Source organism: Eptatretus burgeri, chromosome 6 (assembly GCF_056783735.1).
Source record: "Eptatretus burgeri isolate ZD-2024b chromosome 6, Ebu_testis_v1, whole genome shotgun sequence".
Lineage (NCBI taxonomy): Eukaryota > Metazoa > Chordata > Myxini > Myxiniformes > Myxinidae > Eptatretus > Eptatretus burgeri.
The window spans coordinates 48,547,280-48,567,566 of NC_140966.1; the positions used below are offsets into that span (position 1 = coordinate 48,547,280).

At 43.2% G+C, this 20,287-nt stretch overlaps 1 protein-coding gene across 10 annotated transcripts in view; it reads left to right on the plus strand.

The window, feature by feature from the left end:
- LOC147024721 (sister chromatid cohesion protein PDS5 homolog A-like) overlaps window positions 1-20,287 on the plus strand; it is a 197,904-nt gene that overhangs the window by 145,997 nt on the left and 31,620 nt on the right. For 9 of the 10 annotated variants that reach the window (XR_015059167.1, XM_085884895.1, XM_085884890.1 and 6 more), the window contains 2 exons: window positions 2,782-2,915; window positions 13,275-13,398. Coding sequence is in view for 8 of the 10 variants with exons in the window: in XM_085884895.1 (XP_085741021.1) it covers window positions 2,782-2,915; window positions 13,275-13,398 (258 nt within the window). In the remaining 2 variants the exon portion in view is untranslated. The remainder of the gene's footprint in view (window positions 1-2,781; window positions 2,916-13,274; window positions 13,399-20,287) is intronic. The other variant, XR_015059166.1, reaches the window with a different exon arrangement.

Below are 20,287 nucleotides of genomic sequence, written 5' to 3' on the forward strand. Positions count from 1 at the left end.
ACATTAATTTGGGTTATGCTGATCCTCTGTAGCTAGTCTGGATGTAATTGGGCCAGAACTGTAGGTGTCGCATGCCAAACAAACCCACAAACAAACAAACAAACCCACAAACAAATGCAAACACCGATCCATGAATTATACTGAACAAAAATATAAATGCACCAACCTAAATATCTAAGTCAAGATTGCCATTATGGGAAAATGGTCAAACCGATGATATGTTTGAGCAATGGTTCCTTTGTTTTGCTCAAGATAGATGTTCCCATTGAAATTGACCACTCTGAGTGTGTGGACTCACACATTGAGTAATCCTTCCCATGAGCACCATGGGGCTTGACAGAGTGATGGTCAGTGAGCGTGACCAGGACACAAACACTCCCCATAGCTTGCCCTATAAAAGGCCTCCCCAAAATGTGGACTGGTGCCAAATGTCAACATGCCACAGATGTCACAAATGTTGAGGGAGCGCGCCATTGGCATGCTGAATGCTGGGACGTCAGTACGGGCCGTTGCAGCACACTTCAATGTCCACCACTCCACCATTAGCCGCCTGAGAACGCGCCTCAGAGAGACTGGAAGCACCGTGAACCGCCCACATGCCCGGCGACCACGTGTGACCACCGCCGGTCAGGATCGTCACATGAGGCTGCAACATCTCCGGGATCGACTCCGACCGGCCACGAGGACTGCCGATGAGACTGTCAGGCTGCATAACAGGCGCATTTCAGCCCAGACGGTGCGTAACCGCTTTAGGGAGGCCAACCTCCGAGCCCGCCGACCACACCGGGGACTCGACCTCACTTACTGTAGTCCGGCGTCAGACCCGACTGAACTGGGTCAATGTTCACTTGCGCTGGACCCTCGCACGATGGAGGAGAGTGCTGTTCACCGATGAGTCGCGGTTCCAGCTGTATCGGGCTGATGGCGGACTCCGCGTCTGGCGTCGGGCTGGGGAGCGCTACACTGACGCCAATGTCCTTCGTCGGGTGTCACACGGTGGTGCCAGTGTTATGGTGTGGGCAGGCATATGCCATGGAGAGCGCACTTGGCTTCATTTCATTGAAGGCAACTTGAACGGGCAGCGGTACAGGGACGAGATACTCAGACCCATCGTCGTGCCGTTTGTGCGCCTTCACCATGTGACGTTTCAGCATGACAATGCTCGCCCCCATGTTGCCAGGATCTGCATGGACTTCCTCGGTGAGGAGGACATTGATGTCCTCGACTGGCCTCCATATTCTCCTGACATGTCGCCCTTCGAGCACCTTTGGGACGTTCTTGATCGACGCGTACGACAACGTTACGCAGTCCTAGAGAACGTCCGCCAGCTCCGTGTGGCTCTCCAGGAGGAATGGGAAAACATCCCTCAGGCCACCATCGATAATCTGGTAATGTCCATGCGCCGGAGATGCACCGCTCTGCGCGACGCCAACGGTGGACACACCCGCTACTGACTGTGTGAACTCTGACAGTGACACCTCGGTTGTGTCGGCTGTTGTAGCGCAAAGACTGTCGCCAGAATTCTCAAGGAACTCTTTGAAATTTAATGCTCAATTGTCATGGATTCTATAACCAAATTGTTGTGAAGATTTCGCATTAATGAGTTCGAGGTAAAATAGTAACAATCGCTTGGTGCGTTTATATTTTTGCACTTGGTGCGTTTATATTTTTGTTCAGTATATTATAGTAAGGATGATAACAGCTTCTGTGCAGAAATGTCAAGATGCATTCAGGCTGTCATTCTGCTTTTGAAACCATCTGTTTAAGAATATGGTCAGAGAATGGCATTTGCACTGCTCCAAAGTGTAAGGACTATCAGGCCGTTGTGCTCAATGTACTCTTGTAATCAACAAAGATATTCACACTGGATAGACACCACATGTACAACAACACCATCTCTGATACCTCTTTGGAATCTCATGGAAAGATAAAATCACAAACGGAGAAGGGTTGAAGCATGCAGACATGCCCATTGAGGAGACCATCCTACTCAAAAAACCAACTTCGCTGGGTTAGCCACATGGTACTCATGGAAGATTCAAGACTAACTAAATTTGTTCTATTTTGTCAGCTTGGTGCAGAGAGTAGGACACAGGGTGGACCTGCACCACAAAGACGTCATCAAACGCAACCTTAATGCTGTGGAAATCCCACTGGAAAATTGGGAGACCATTGCCCAAAATAGACATTCTTGGCACAATGCAATCCACAAGGGGGCCGAGGCTGTTGACAAATCAAGAATAGCATGTGAACAGTGACAACAACAGAACGCCATGATGCACTTAACATCGGAGGCCAATCTCAGCCTAATGTGACCAAAGAGGCTTCTGAGCGGCTGAATTCAGCAGCTGAAATAACAACTAAATTCAGGAGAGGCTTCTCAGCAACTATTAGCCTTGTCTCCCACTCCTGTACGCATAGCAAATATGATTTCATCCCCAGTCATCCTCAAATTGACAGATTTTGTTTCATCAATGGTTCGCCTTGCATTAAAATATTTTATAAATTGAATTCCCAACCCACTTTCATCGAACTGTGATAATGCAAACAAATACAGTACTTTCCATTTCCTGTTTGATCAAATCTTTGCTAATTTGTTACTTGTACCAGGAGAGGTTGAGGAGGGGGGAGGGGCAAAGGGATTTGGTGTCATGTGTGCATGATGCACACAGTCTAAAAGGGTGTTAAAATATCCACCACATTTGCTTACAGATTAAATAAGTGGTGCTTGATAGTAACTAATTTCAATCTGACTTTCATTTCTCTGGAATGCGTTTACAGCTGCAAGGATTGAAGTGCCTCACATTATGGTTGCTCAGTCGGCAGATCACAGGCAACAAAGCAAAACAGATCCTCAATTTATTTTGTTGGTTGATTCGTACTGAAGGCATCCTGGAAAACTGGGAATATCTCAGGTGAGAACAATATTTTTTCAGAAAATTCCTGTTTGGCAGAATATTGAAGTTTTCAGAATCGAATCCTAGAACCATGTCACCTTTGTTTTCCCACAACTCTCTCATGAATGCATTACACCTGATTGCTCTTAAAGCCACTGTCACACCTTGACGTTTTAGCCAGCGTATGGCAACGTATCAAAATGTATGTAAAACGCTGGCGTACGCTGAACTACTGATGTTTTTTTAATTTTTGGGCATATAATAATGTGTTGGACATATGCATAACGTATTAATAACGTACACAGAACGTTTTAATCACATATAGATAACTTATACCAACGAATGCTGAGCGTGTTGTCGGCGTTCACAACCTATGCCCAACGATAGTCTAACTTATGCATAGCGCGCGGCAGCGTATCGCCGACGATCACGTGGTGTAGGCTATTCATAGGCTGCGGCTCGACGATTCAAATCATAACCACATTCGACATCGAAGTGTGAAGTCGCTGTCACACCTTGACGTTTTAGCCAGCGTATGCCGACGTATGAAAAATTTGCCGAACCAAGCTGGCACACGTCGACACACGTTACTTGTAAGTTTCTCATAAGTGCCTCAACGTGTTTTGACTTATGAGTAACTTACAAGTAATGTGCCTCGACGTGTGTCAACGACCGCATATCGTGCCTCGACGTGTGTCAACAATCGTGTAACGTGCGTACAACACGTTACTCATAGGTTATAAATACGTTTCGGGTACGCTAATCATTACCTCGACGTGTTTCGACTTATGAGTAACTTACAAGTAACGTGTGTCGACATGTGTCAACGATCGCATAACGTGCCTACAACTTATGGCCAGCGTAGCGGAACGTGTGAGTCATACGCTGGCATACGTCGTAAAATTTCAAGCATGCGAAAATTTGAGGACAACCGCAAAGTACAACGATGAAAGCCAGCGTACTACGACGTATGGCAGTGTTTTTCAGCGTGCTCTTAATGTTATCAAAACTTACCCATAACGTATTCGACGTGTGCCAGCGTTTTAGACAAATTTTTCATAAGTCGGCATACGCTGGCTAAATCGTCAAGGTGTGACAGGGCCTTAAACAGCATAATACTTTTGATATTCATTCTTGAGAAAGTATATGTCGAAGTTCATCAGAAATAGCAGGACATATGAGTTTTAAAATCAAAAGCAGGCACATTAAGCAAATCATATAAACTGAGTGTGGGAATGTCTAATTGTAAATGTCTAATATAATTTCACTTCTGCACCAGCAAATGCCTCCATCAACTCTTTATAAGCCAACAATTCAAATTATATTAATAAGTTCAGGATTTCATTCAACTTTGCTTTACATTATACAGTAAGTTCTCATACAATGTAATTAATGTGTCCCTAAAAAGAGTGATGTAGAAAAATAAACGTTGGAAACTAATTTTCCTATTTAAATTAATGTAAATAACATTTAATGTGTCCCAAGTCAAAAAAATTGCAGTAAAACGCCTGTAATGAGTTTTTGTTAAAGCATATTTTTGTACAAAATTAAATTCAGTAACATCCTAATCATCTATCTATAATTCCAGTAGTGCGTGCGTGCGTGCGTGCGTGCGTGCGTGCGACCGCTGTTTCTCGACAACCACTGGTCCGATGTAATTGAAACTTGCCAGCTATATTGTTGGGGACTTGAGTATGTGCCTTTTCAAGGTTTGATATTAATTGGACAAGTGCTTCCCAAGTTATGGCCATTTATTTACCAAACCAATGACAGAACACGTTGCTGCGTAGGCATTGCCGATGCGCCATTTAGCTACCAATGGCAGGACACGTTGCTGCGTAGGCGTGGCCATTGGGAAATAGATCCTCAGCCGCATTCTCCATTATGGGTTACAACGTACGGACTTCCGGATAGTGATGACTTACTGTATTCTAATAATTTATCGATTTCTTATGCGCATTTATAGATAAACACAATGCCCCAATCCAGTCGTCGTTTACAAGAGCGAAGGAACGGCCTGTGTAGTTGTTTGAAAGTTGTTTTTTTTGGTTTGCACGTACGGCCACGCACGTACGGCCACGCATGTATGGCCATGCACGTACGGGCACGCGAGAGCGAAGGAACAGCCTGTGTGGTTGTTTCTGGCACGCGGTTTGAAAGCTTTGTTTTTTTTTTTTGCACGTACGGCCACGCACGTACGGCCGCATACGTACGGGCACGTACTAGTAAAATAAAATACAGTAACTCACAAAATAAATACAGAAGAAAGATGTTGTGGAAAGCACGATACTTGCAAAATCCCTAAAACAAATTTGACCATAAAAAGAATTATTAGTGGTTGAATTCTGTGACCTGGATGAAAATTGATGATTTTAGAAATTCGACAAAGTTGTTGAACTTTGGCCCATGTTGACCTTTTGACCTCAAAATCAACAGGCTTCTTGCTTATGACGAACTCCACCATTTCATCAAGTTTCGTGAAGATCGGTTTAAAATTGTGACCTAAAGGCAATTGACATACAGACAAATAGAAAGACAGAGACAGAGACAGAGACAGAGACAGACAGACAGAATCACAGGCCATATCAACCAATATACTTGCGAATTTTCGATTTCGCAAGTAATAAATGCATAATATAGAAATAACAAAAATGGAACATTTAAAGTTAAGTGTCCCTTCCTGCCTGAAAAATTTCCTGTCCCAGTCGTACACCTGCTGCAGCAATAAACATGCGTCACCATATTGCGTTTTCATTCTGCGATGGATTTCACTGGGGTTCACACCCTCACTTTCCAAGAAACGGATGACAGAATGTTACTCCTCCCTGGTACATGCTTCTAAGAAAGCCGCCATCTTGGAACTGCAATACTGACGTCATACGCTCAATGTTGCCAGATCTAAAATGGGCAATACATGACTCTTACCCATAAATATAACATGTTGTCTACAACTACGCACATTACATTCTCAAATTTATATCGCCATTTTAAGGTTACTTTTTCACTGCCCCTCGTAAATGCCCAAGATCAAGGGCACTAAACAAATGACTTAAAGAAAATGGTAGGACTGAGTCAATCTGACAAGTAGATTCTGAAAAGTAGAAACAAAGTATGAGCCACCCCCTATTCGGATGTGAAAAAAAAACAAAAGAAACAAACTCAAGCCAGAACAGCTGTGCGCACAATGGTATAACAAGGTGTGTAGAGCAATCTACTGGCACCTCTGCAAAAAAATTCTGCAAAACTTTGAGAGCAAGAACACGTCACAGCTTGGTCCACAAATTGTGATCCCTTACTGAAATGGAGGTGGATATTTCCATGTCTGGAAGGACTCCATTCCATCTTCTGGAAACCCACATGTGGAGATAACAACCAGCACACACACAAATCTCGTTTTTTTTCATTTCTGTTCCTCACAATTCTATCACACAAGGATTGCGGTAAATGATGTTAATTTCACAACATCCTATATTCCACTTTACTTAAATTGTAAACCTCAAAACATAGTTCCCTTAACTAAAGTAAGAACCTTCACGGAAAACTAATTTACTGATTTCCCAACTGCACAGATCATCAGCTGGGCACCCTTCTTCCTTGAAGTTTTGATCCTTTCAGCCCAGAACCTCTCCAAATGGCAGATACACAACCTCGGTCACGGATTCACATCAGTAGATGACCCACATAATCGATACACAACCTCAGTAGTGTCCGGGCAGTCAGTCAACCCATCAATGCAACACCACCATTCAAACTTTACTCACTGGAGGATTTAATGTATTATCATGTAGTCACATCTTCCATCACACATTTCACCTCATGATGATGCATTAAATCATGCACATCTTACCTTAAATGTAACATGTCCACCACCCAGCATGTACACCCTACTAAACTCTTAATCAAACTATTATTCATATATTAAAATGGTTATTTAGAATGGATTTGATGAAGTCGCCAGAGGCATTAGGTTTTTGGGGTTGTCTGTCCGTACATATGTACGTCCATCTATGCTACTTTTCTCTGCAACCACTTATCCAATTGACACAAGAATTTCGCCATCGGTGCAACTTCTCATGTAGAATGTTCTAATGATAACTATGATGTCTTCGGTTCCATGGTGTGGCAGCCATGTTGGAAAAAAGGAAAAACGTTGGACCTCTGTGTCTCTGAAATCGCTCCATGGAGAAAAAATGTCATTATGTGGGCGGAGGCATATCTGGTGATGTCAAAGAGTGCCCTTCTAGTTCATAATGTGTTGTCATGCCTGAGGCTCCGTTAACATATTATGCCTCAGCACCAGGATCTTTGGTCCCAGGAAACGGCTGAACAGTTTCTATTGTCAATTGCACCGTTTAATTATTACCCTTTACCATTCCCTAAGGTCGCTCAGAAAAAGATGAAATTGATGGCACATGCACAGGAGGCAGATGGCTTGAACACATTTTCTTACCTTTTAAAGGGTTTATTTATAATGAATATAGGAGAAAAGGTGGATGGGACGAGCAGTTTGGAACAGTCCAAACGAATCGGCAGACATGCAAACTTATATACAATGAAATGAGAAATAAAACCTAACCCACACTGGGTGCCACAGATCACACTTATGCAAACATTTAAATTTCAGGTGAGGACTTTCTTTTGATGATGATGTGTAGGGTGGAAGGCAATGATGCAGCCTGTTCTACAAACCAGCCACGAAGTAAACCAATGATGAACAGCACCTCGTGGCTTACACCCTGAACCAGCCCCCCAAGGACCCTCCTCCTCTCCTCCTGCACACTGGGAGCTCTGGTGTCCATATTCTTAGCTCCCCTTTATCCTTCCCTTTTCCCAGGAGTTCTGGAGTCTCTGTTCTCTCCTCTAACTCCGAGGTGCTTCTTTTTTTTTTCCTCTTGAGCAGAGTCCTCTTCTAGGCCTTCCTGCTAATGGGGCAGCCCCACTAAAAATAAATGTCCTTCCTTTATTCTCACCCCTACAGTACCTTACGCCACTGAGGTTAGCACACACTGGCCAGAAAGATCGTGATGGCCTTTAAGCAAACGTGTGCCTTTTGTAATGGGAAGTCCTCACCTGGCCTTGCCTAGAAACAAGAGGTGTTTACAAATACCGCTTCTTTTACCCTGACTGTCCCGTCCATAAATTACATTCCTCCTCAGCATCACAAACTGTATAACAAAACGACTTACGCTGACATGCCCCTGTTGCAGGGCAATCCAACCTACTTGAAACACACGAAACATGTTGCGCTTACCTCAGTCTAGCTATAAACCCCTCCCCCCTTTTCCCCATAACACAGGCCCTCCCCCCCCCCAAGAACCTTAGGCTCCTGCCAAGGTTCTCCATCAGGAACCCAAGATTCCAGCTTTAGCTCTTATAGACAACACATCTAATTAACTTACCAAATAAATTAGAGAGGACTGTCGGAGGCAAACCACAGCTAATCTTAACTCTTCTCCTTAATGCTCTACGTACACCCTTTGTTTCAATACAATGCACAGAAGTTGTGCACAAAAATTATATATACAGTGCCTATGGAAAGTCTACACCTCCTTTCAAAATTTTCACCTTTTGTTGCCTTATAGCCAGGAATTAAATTGCATTAAATCAGACTTTTTCCACCTTTACTTACACATCATAACCAACAACTTCCAAGTGAAAACCAAATTCCACAAATTTCAGAAAAATAATTAAAAATACAAAACTAGAATATCTTCATTGGATAAGTGTCCATCCCACTGAGTCAACACTTGGTGGAAGCACCTTTAATAGCAAGTACAGCTGTGAGTCGGTTGGGATAGGTCTCTTCCAACATTGCACACCTTGATTGGGCAATAATTCCCCATTCTTCTGTACAAAACTGTTCAAGCTCAGTCAAGTTGTGTGGGGAGAGTTAATGGACAGCAATCATCAAGTCATGCCACAGATTTTCGATTGGATTTCGGTTGGGGCTCTGACTGGGCAATTCAAGGACATTTATCTTTTTGTTCCTTAGCTACTCCAGTGTAGCTTTGGATGTGTGCTTCGGGCCAGTATCATGCGGAAAGGTGAACTTCCGTCCCAATTTCAGTTTTCTTGCAGAGGGCAGCAGGTTTTCCTCAAGGATGTTTCTGTATTTTGCTCCATCCATTTTCCCTTCTAGTCTGATAAGTTCCCCCAGTCCTTGCTGATGAGAAACATTCCCAAAACATGATGCTGCCACCACCATGCTTCACAGTAGGGATGATGTGCTATGTTGGGTTTGCACCAAACATCATGTTTTGTATTTAAGCCAAAAAGTTCCATCTTGGTTTCGTCAGACCACAAAACTTTTTGCCACATGGCTTCAGAATCTCCGGAGGGTTTTTTTGCATACCTCAAAAAGGAGTCAAGTTGGGCTTTTTTGAGTAATGGCTTCCTTCCTGCCACCCTACTGTACAGGACAGACTTGTGGAGTGCTTGTGATATTGTTGTCACATGCACACAGTGACCAGTCTTTGGCGTAAAGGCCTGCAGCTCTTTCAAAGTTGCCATAAGCCTATTGGTGGCCTTTCTGATCAGTCTCCTTGCTTGCTCATCCAGTTTGGAGGGATGGCCTGATCTAGGCAGGGCTTTGGTGGTACCATTTGCCTTCAACTTCTTAATGATTGCATTGACTGTGCTCCAAGGGATATTCAAGGCCTTTGAAATATTTTATACCCATCCTCTGATCTGTGCCTTCTCCAACTTTATCCCGGAGGTCTTTTGAAAGATCCTTAGTGCTCATGGGTTGAGTCTTTGATAATATGGAATAGGCAAAGCCTAGAAGCGAACGTAGAATTCTTCTTACATTCGCTTCTGACTTTACCTATAACTTGTTCACAACTGTATACTTGCCAACTATACCGTGGTACATGTAAGCGCCGCACAGCTGATGATTTTGACGCAATTTCCGGTTACTTCGGCCTGGATTCGGGATCAGTGATCAAATAATGTAAATCACGATTAAAAATTATTTTTTGATGATGCGGGAGATATCTTTATTTAAATCAGTGGAGGAAATGTACACCATGTCTGATATTTGGGTCTTTCATATCTCCGACGATGCCTTTATCTCCCGGGACGTATCATTCCCCATGACAAAAACCGGAAGCAAAAGGGTCATAGTCGCCGACACGGATTCCAAATTGCCAGGGTATTGTGTTGTTGTTGTTTCTTATTCTCTCGTGCACGCGTTGAGTATGAAGCTTACTACGTTCACTATGAAATGCACCACCCAGCAGAGGAAACCTACTGGAACAGCTGATTTTATTCTGAAATAATCAGAATCACCACATTTTAACACAGGAAGTGACATGACATTGAAGTGACTCAAAAGTAGACATACATGTAAAGTATATGATACTCCCATTAATAATAATAATAATAATGATAATAATAATACAATAATTTGGCGCCTCACATTGCTCAATGTTTCAACGCTATGTCAATACATATTATACTTTAATCAACAAAGCTAAATTAAGGCCCCACTGGACAAAATAAAAATAATAATGATAATAATTTGGCACCTTTACATTGCTCAATGTTTCAACGCTATATCAACACATATTATATAATAATAAATGAAGCTAAATTAAGACCCCACTGGACAAAATAATAATGATAATAATTTGGCACCTTTACATTGCTCAATGTTTCAACGCTATATCAATACATATTATATTATAATAAATGAAGCTAAATTAAGACCCCACTGGACAAAATAAAAATAATGATAATAATTTGGCACCTTCACATTGCTCAATGTTTCAACGCTATATCAATACATATTATATAATAATAAATGAAGCTAAATTAAGACCCCACTGGACAAAATAATAATAATGATAATTTGGCACCTTCACATTGCTCAATGTTTCAATGCTATATCAATACATATTATACTAAAAAAATTAGGCTAAATTAAGACCCCACTGGACAAAATAAAAATAATGATAATAATTTGGCACCTTCACATTGCTCAATGTTTCAACGCTATATCAATACATATTATACTAAAAAAAGGAAGCTAAATTAAGACCCCACTGGACAAAATAATAATAATGATAATAATTTGGCACCTTCACATTGCTCAATGTTTCAACGCTATATCAAAACACATTATACTATAATAAATGAAGCTAAATGAAGACCCCACTGGACAAAATAAAAAAATAATAATAATGATAATAATTTGGCACGTTTACATTGCTCAATGTTTCAACGCTACATCAATACATATTATACTATAATAAATGAAGCTAAATTAAGACCCCACTGGACAAAATATCTTATATCTAGGAACTATTCATCGTCATCCTCGACATCCATTGCTCGGTCATTTGTCTCATCGCTGTCATCAGGGATGTCCGCATGATCTGTTGCACTCTCATTGATGTTGAATAGATTGGAACAAGCAGTACCACCACCGCAGGTGCAGAACATTGTGCACGGAAGTTGGCGCCCCATACATCCACATCTCCCACCTCTACATGCTTGCTCAGATGTGCAGCCACATCTGACCAGCTTCAGAATGTGCTCCTGGGCATAGGGTACCCCGTCCTCCATATTCCGAGGGAAGAGACACTGTTACTGTCATCAGCTTCCCATCCGTGTTCCACTGCAGCGAGAGTTGGCGGATCCCCACTCAGTACTTAGCTGCCTTGGTCTCCTTCATGATCTGCTTGCCAACTTTCTGGATACATTCATCCATGTCGCCATTCTGATCATCATCCACAAGCCTGATATTTGTGGCAACATGCTTCCTGAACACTAGTAACGTTGCCACTCCAGGGGAATGTAATGCCAACATATCTTCAGTGAAATGTTGGATGACGTTCTCAACAAGGACACATCTGGACATGACAGATCCACCCTTGTCTGCGTATACTGCTTCAACATCGAGCGAATTCCAAACTTTTGAGCGATCATAACCGACTACATTGACAGTTTCAGCGAAAGCTTGGTCATCAGCAGTACCTTTGCTATCGATCGTGGTAGTTCTATGAGCATCACGATGGAAAGTCATATTGCAGCGGCGGTGATACATTGCATCTGCAGCGTGCAAATCTGATGGTGCTCCAATGATACGGTCATGGACTATTCTACCCAGTTCATCTCCACGTTCATCACAAAGGTCAAGTAAGTACTGCTTGTACGTCTCCCCATCAGCCATCTTGTCTGTGGTTACTCTCGACGCAGGGACTCTGTACTGTTGTGTTACCTTGGGATCATACTCATTCGGTAATATGCAAGGAGTTATGTCATGGCAGAACAAACAGTGCTTCTGAAAGTTAAAAACATCACCACCGGTACTCGAACGCAATTGCTTGGACCCAGCGTTGGAGTCATCATCTGTCTCTTCCTCTGGCATACGCTTGCCCAATTTATTGAGAGTGGAAGGAGATACATACTTGGATACACAATTTTTGTGACATGTAACAGTAGATGATCCATCAGATAGTTCTTTTCGTAGTCTGATATCATCTTGGCGAAGGTTACTAGCTTCCAATATTGTGTCGATTCGTGAAGACTGTATCAACTTCCCAACCCCACAGTTGTAAACTGTCTTGAAGAAGCATTCCTCGGCATCCTTGCTGTCTCCTGCTTCAGCCATATCATTACTCACATCAGAACCTACAACAAAAACAAAGATCGTTAAGAGTTATCGATATATTGGTGTATTTCACATTGGAAGCACCATGATATTTATGTCTTGAGTAGGTGGCACCAGGTGACTTCGAAACGGCATCATTACTTCAGAATCAGATTATATAACATGTCAAGCACATGTGTAACCAGCAGGATCATTGTTCAACTGCATTCACAATCGATTATGTTAGTTTTTAGTGTGATTTTTTGTGATTTTGGCATTTTTTCAGGTATTTTTGGTGGCCATATTGGATTTGTGCTACCAAGATGGCCACCAAATGACCCAATAACATCATAATCCACTTCCTTGGTCTCTAAAACATAGATTTAGACACCAATATCATCCTTTTACTGTACTTAGAACAGGATTTACAACCTAATTTATATTTTGATTGTATATCCTGGTCATCTTGGTGGCCATCTTGGATTCTGCAAAAGCCAAGGCAGTGACAAGTGGCCACCCACCCTAAAATTGATCCAGACACCAATATCTATCAAAATAAGCCAAAAAACGATTGTTAGAAAACATTGCAAGGTTCACTGGAAATATGCTGCTCTGCCACCGGAATAATTGTTCAACATAACATTAACAAGTATATTGCATTTCAGTAACGTTTCATTATGGTGCCTTTTTGTTTGCTTCATAGTCATAGTTTGTTGAACTGACTAATTTCCAGATGATTACAAAATACGAATAGGACTAAAATATACTCCTATCCCTCTTGACAGTTTGGTGAGTCGAGCACATCTGCGGCTTGGAGCTGCCCTGGCCCTTCTTAAGGTTTCTCAAGAACCTTGTTATTACAGCCTGCTTTCTCAACAAGATATCCAGCTTCTTTCTTTGATGATCAATGTGAGTGGGAATATTTGTTACGAGCAAATACCAACTCTTGCTTCGCGAACAGGAATACTAAGGGAGGGGGAGAAGGAGAGAGAGGGGGGAAGCGAGGAGGAGTAGGGGGGGTGCGGGGGGGTGGGATGGAAGGAGAGAGAAAGGATGGGGAGAGAGGTGGGGAGGAGCAGGGAGGTGGTATGAACAGTAGGGGGGGTGAGGAAGAGGGGGAGATCGATGCCTCAACACACATAATGATACACTTCGGGAGGGAGGGGGTGCGAGGAGGAGTGAGAGAGGGAGGGGTGAGTGAGAGAGGGAGGGTGAGAGAGGGAGGGGTGACTGAGAGAGGGAGGGGTGACTGAGAGAGGGAGGAATTAGTGAGAGAGGAAGGGGTGATCAAAATAAAGACCAATAACTGCATCGTAGTTCCAAGAATGACGCCAGACATAACAACACTCACAAACACACAAACACACACACACAGATATATTATGTACTGGTAAATACTTGCGAAAGCTTTTTTATTTGAAGTGATATAACCTTAACTTATAAGCAATTATCTGATTTCCCAACTGCCCGGATCATCAGCTGGGCACCATTTTTCATTGAGGTTTCGATCCTTTCAGCCCAGTTGACTGATAGAGGGAGGGGTGAGTGAGAGAGTGAGGGGAGAGTGAAAGAGGGAGGATGAGAGAGAGGCGGGAGGGTGAGAAAGAGAGGAGAGAGAGGGAAGGGAGCGGGGACCGAGTCGCGAGAAGAGAGTTGAGAAAGGGGTGGGGGGGGGTGAGTGAGGAAGGAGGGGGAGAGTGATGCCTCACCACACGTCACTATACACTCCGGGAGGGAGGGGTGTGAGGAGGGGTGTGGGAGCGGAAGAGAGATGAGGGGAAAGGGAGACGTATGGGAGGAGAGTGCTGCACTTTATTAGGAGGGGGAGTGAGGAAAAAAAAATAGAGATATATATATATATATATATATATATATATATATATATATATATATATATATATGTATATATATATTTTTTTTTTTAGACTTTTGTGTACCTTTATTTATACAAGCTTAAGGCCCGGTCACACCTTGACGTTTTAGCCAGCGATGGCAACGTATTAAAATGTATCTAAAACGCTGGCTTACGTTGAACTTTTGATGTTTTTTTTTTAAAGATTCGGACGTATTCATAGCGACTTGGTCTTATGTATAACGCATTGGTAATGGACACAGAACGTTTCGTTGTGTTATAGATAACTTATACCAACGAATGCTGAACCTGTTGTCGGCCTACACAACCGATGCCCAACGATAGTCAAACTTAGGCATAGCGTGTTGCACGCATTGCCGACGATGTCGTGACGTAGCCTATTAAAAGGCTGACGCACAACGATTCGAATCATAACTGCCGTAGAAATGGAAGTGTCAACATCGCGGGCACACCTTGGCGATCTTGCCAGCTTATGCCGACCTAAGAAAAATGTGTCTAAAACATTGGGGCACGTCAAATACGGTATGAGTAAGTTTGGTATACGTGAGTACAACGCTAAAGTACGCTATCATACGTCGTAGTAAGTAGAGTACGTAAAGAAATTTTAAACATGTTCAAAATTTTACGACGTACTCGGCGTAGGACACACGTTCTGCATGCGATGGGGATAAGTTTTACACACGATATGTGGACGCTTACACACGTCCACAAAGGCTACTTATAAGCTACTCATAAGTCGAAACACGTCGCGGTAATGTCTTTTTTACGCGAAACTTATTTCTAACTTATGTTTGACGTGCTTTGAACCAATTCTTTACGTAGTCCCAACACACATCGACGTATGTAGACGTATTCCAATGACGTCTTCCGGTCGACAAAAATAAATAAATGAACGTGTTTCTAGCTTACAACTGCCATATAAAGACGTGTTCCCAGCGGTTTTGGGAATTGGTATATAAAAATGCTGCTCATAAAAGGGGAACCCAACAGTGTTTTCGAGTCCTTTTTGAGTCGATGTCCATGTCAGCAGTAACAGTATCAGTATCAGTATTAGTATTGGTATTAGTATTAGTATTAGTAGTAGTTTGTTCATGTTGGCAGTAGTAGGTGAATGTGAGGGGGAGGGTGTGGGTTATGATGGATCATCCTTGCGTTTAACGATTTTACGATTTAAATGATAAACTCAACGATTTAAATGGCTGCATCTCCACTATTGAAAGTAGACGCTTGCGCTCAACAATTGGATTTTTTTACACTCAACGACTTTTAAACGGTACCACTCAGCTAGTTTCATTGTTTACAATGAACGATTTAAATTGCTGTCACTCGCCTTTGTTTTTTGACGCTGGGGTTTGGAAATTTGAAGCGTTTCTTCTGAACGTGTTAAAACGCTCAAACTCGACTATTTTAAATAGACGCTGCCGAAGGACAATTGGAATCATAGCCAAGCTTGACATCGAAGTGTGAACATCCTCGTCATGCCGAAGAAAAGTTTGAAGAATGCTGCAAATAAGTGTCCTGGCCGTGGCCGTGGACGCTGACGCAAGGACGATCCATTATACCGACGTCTTTCAGCCTATGAGTAACTTAAAAAGTAACGTCTGTCGATGTGTGGCAACGATCGCGTAACGTGCCAATAACACGTTAATCATAGGTTAGAAATAAGTTTCGGGTACGCTAAACATTACCTCGGCGTGTCTCAACTTATGATTAACTTACAAGTAGCATGTGTTGACGTCTGTCAACGATCGCAGACCGTGCATACAACTTGTGGCCAGCGTAGCGGAACGTGTGAGTCATACGCCGGCATACGTCGTGAAATTTCAAGCATGAAAAAATTTGAGGACAACCAAAAAGTACAACGTTTAAAGCCAACGTACAACGACGTATGGCAGTGTTTTTCAGCGTGCTCTCAATGTTATCAAAACTTACCCACAACGTATTCAACGTGTGCCAGCGTTTTAGAAAAAAAATTCAAAAATCGGCATACGTTGGCTAAAACGTCAAGGTGTGACCGGGCCTTTAGAAAAAAAAAGTTACACATAAATATACAAAACAAGACATAATAATAAGGTCAAGGACACAGCTAAAATGAAATGATAAGATCATTGTGGTCTGCTTTACACAAAGCATTCCTGTGACACCATTTCTGCTTAAACAGTTCAAGATTATTAATATTTTTGTGAAAATGAAACTCTGCACATAATCTGGCCACGGCAAGGGCCTTAAAAACAGTTCAAACATTGTCATGTTACGGTTGTGGAAATTCACAGGACACTATATTTCGGTCATGTGGAGGTGGGTGGGTTCGTTTAGTTTCGTTGTGCAGATCACCAATCTAAACGAAATTCACCCTGCATATTCATGAGAACACACCATTGAAATTCCTACTTGTTTCCATATGCACAAATTGACACACCGACAGTTATTACCATTTGAAATTACCGCGGTGAAGTGGGCGTGGTGTGCTTGTAATCGCGGAGGAAACGACCAGGAAACAACAAATCAAGACGGCGGCGCCCATGGTTGTCGTGTGATTTAGAGTGATTTTTGGTCTTTCAACAACCAAATATGCGTTGTTTCATACACTTGGGCGGGGAGGATGATGAGAAAGTGATGCAATTCATGGATAAGAGCTGCCGTAAGGTATGCAAGTGTGCGAAGGCTTGGTGCGACGCCACAGATAATGAAACTATCAACAAATGCCATTTGCTGGCTGATCAAATAATGAAACTGCTTCCAATGACTGATCCTCCTGCGGATACTGGCTGTCACCGGTTCTGCTATGCGTCGTTTTGTAACAAGGATCATATAAAACTCGCTGAAGCCAGGAAAAGAAAATCAGAAGCCAGCACTACTGTAGTTTCTGCGAGAACCAGTGAGGTGGTGGGCGGACCTGAAGAAGAGGGGCACTCAAACCACAAAATACGTAGAAAATCCCTCAGACCCTCGTAGAAAGGGTGGCTGGCAAATCAGCTGGTGTACTGCCAAGAATTTGTATCATATGCCAGAAAAAGACAAATTCATCCGTGTCAAAGGAAAATCTCAACATGATCAGTTGTCCCTGGCAGAAACACAGGATGGAGGAAAGCTGAGGGAAACTGCTGAGCAGAGGAGAGATGAACGTGATGTAAGCATAATGACAACTATAAAGGATAAAGACTGTGTGGCGCTGGAAGTTTGTTATCACCGTAAATGTTATTACGAGTATGTGAATGACACATACCACAGACAGAGTGAAAGTAAACTCCAAACTCAGAAAGTGAACTATGACTCAACATTTGACATTTTCTGTGATAAAGTAATCTCAGTAAGACTCATTGATGGAAAGCAATTTATACATATGAAGAAGTTGTGTGAGATGTTCAATGACCTACTCAGCATATGCAAAGGTCAGGATAAGGGCAACTACCAGGCAACAAGACTGAAGAAAAGACTGCAGGAACGGTACCCAAACATGATTTTCTATCGTCCACCAAAAATGTCTGAGAGCGAAGTGGTGTACATGAAGGACATTGATATTGGTTCCATTGCTCAGGCTGCTATTGTAGACAGTAGCTCGACAACAGAAACAGAGTCAACCACAGAAGATGAAGCCAGCCAGGATCCACAGCAGGGTGACTCAGGCCTCAATTTACATGTTCTATACCCGAGAGCACTCATGGTGAGGGATGACCTGAACAAACACCAAAGTGTAGACATTACATGGCCACCACTTGCTCCTGACTTCGACATTTAAAATGTTGAAAGAGCCATCCCTGTTGCATTGTACAACATTGTTGCATGGATAGCGGGCCTGTTAGACGAGCCAACCCTGGAGAAATTTGTGGAACTCCCATGGCATATTCATCTGAAAATGCTCTCTGTTCTTCAAGACGTTGTTTCTATAGCGTCAAGGGGTCAGACGTTTACTCCGAAGTCCTATGCATTGGGCCTGACTGTGAAATATTGGACTGGTTCTAATCGATTGTTAGGACTGCTCAACAAGCTTGGGCATTGTGTCTCAGTCAGTACTACACAGGCGTTGGAAACTGCTTTGGCATTGTTGCAGATTGATCAGGAGGGAAAACTGCCCTCAAACTGCCTCAGAAATGTACCGACAATATTTGTGTACGATAACATCGATTTCAGTGAGGAGACCCTCACCGGTCATGGGACCACTCACCACACCAATGGATTGATGATACAAGACACACCCTCTGAGCCGATTCAGCACGCTCATCCAGTGACTCCAATTAGCCGTCGTCAGCGGTAATTAGTTGGTAACACGCCACCCATTCTCAAGTATGGTGGCAGGAAAAGGCAAGGGCCCACAGCCTTTTACAGTTGTGACATTGCAATCAGTCCGTCACAAGAGGACGGGCTATTGTTGGATATGCTCTATTACACAATGAAAATGGTCCAGAAAACGGACGGGCGGTTGCCGACATGGACTGGGTACAACACCCTCCTTCATCGGGATGAAGAGTTGACCAAGTCAGCCATCATCTACCTTCCCGTGATTGAGGCATCACCCACGGAACTGGACACCGTTAACACGGTCCTACGCCAAAGCATTGATATGGCTGATAAACTGGAACGTGAAGAAGTAGTTCTAGTCTTCGACCTTGCGAACTACAGTAAGGTGCAGGAGATTCGTTGGTTGCACCCGGAGTTGACAGAAAGGTTGGTAATTCGTCTCGGCGAATTCCACCAACTCATGAGCTTCCGAGGCGTGATCGGCAAAAGATTCAGAGACGCAGGTCTGCTAGACCTCATAATTGAGTCTGGTATTGTTGCTCAGCGTTCTGCAAATTCAGTAATAAACGGCCACCACTATAATAGGAGTCTGCGCTGTCACAAGCTCGTCTACGAAGCACTAGGATGACAATGCTTCCAGGCCTTCATGGACTCCCTTGCAGAGAGGACACGTGTGCGATTCGAGAGGTGTATAGAGCGTCTCCAGGAAACGTTTCCTTCTCCGTTGTTCGAACAGTTACTGTCATCGGAAGAGGTCTCGGAAATGTTCACTCGCTACAGCGACTTCAGACAGCAGTAATGTACAGCGAGCAAAACATTCACATTCTGGTGCTCCTACTTGGAAATGGTGGAGCTAGCACTAGAGCTTATACGGGCAACTCGTACTTCAAACTGGCCGAAACACCTTGGATCACGAGAGCATCAATGCCCTGGTACTTTGCGTACGATCACCTAAACTATGCAAGGTACTTACCCGTTTATTGGCTGGAAATGGCCGGGCAAGAGCACTTCCACCCTGACACCTATCAAGCGTTCATGGACGGCAAATGGACTGCCCAACGGCATACTCGTTATGGATTTAGTAGTGTTGCGTGCGATCAGATCATAGAGCAGACTTTAAATAGGGACAGCAAGACCAGTGGAGGAATCATTGGTTACACTCAGAAAAGCACAGCTGTGAAGAAGTGGATCCTGTCCCAACCTGCACATGCGGAAATTGCAAGGAAATGTGAGTCCATGGCGGGTATCCATGACGAGCCCCGAACGAGAAAGGATTTGGATGCGTCGAGCTCGAAGAAGAATGAAGCAGTGGTGGTATAAGTGATGGACACAGTACTTCAAATGATTAACCCTTTCTCCGGCGCTCACCTTGAACTCGTCAATATTAGTTCAGGTGCCATTGCACCGCCAGCCACTTCCGCAGACTTGATGAATGCGTATGTCAAGGGAGAGAATGCTGTCATGCAATTCATGCATGATCAGCTTCTCTCAGGTGAGGTCCCATTCTTCAGTCCGATATCGAAGGCCAAATTGGCAACTTTCTCGAAGGCGCGAGGCAAGTCGGCGACTCCCCACCAGCAGATGCCAAAGGTTGAAATTGTGAATGAACGTCGTCTTTTCACACGACTGCTGTTGATTGGCGAGAAAAGCAATGTAACACTCCACGATCTGCTCGCGTACCCACTG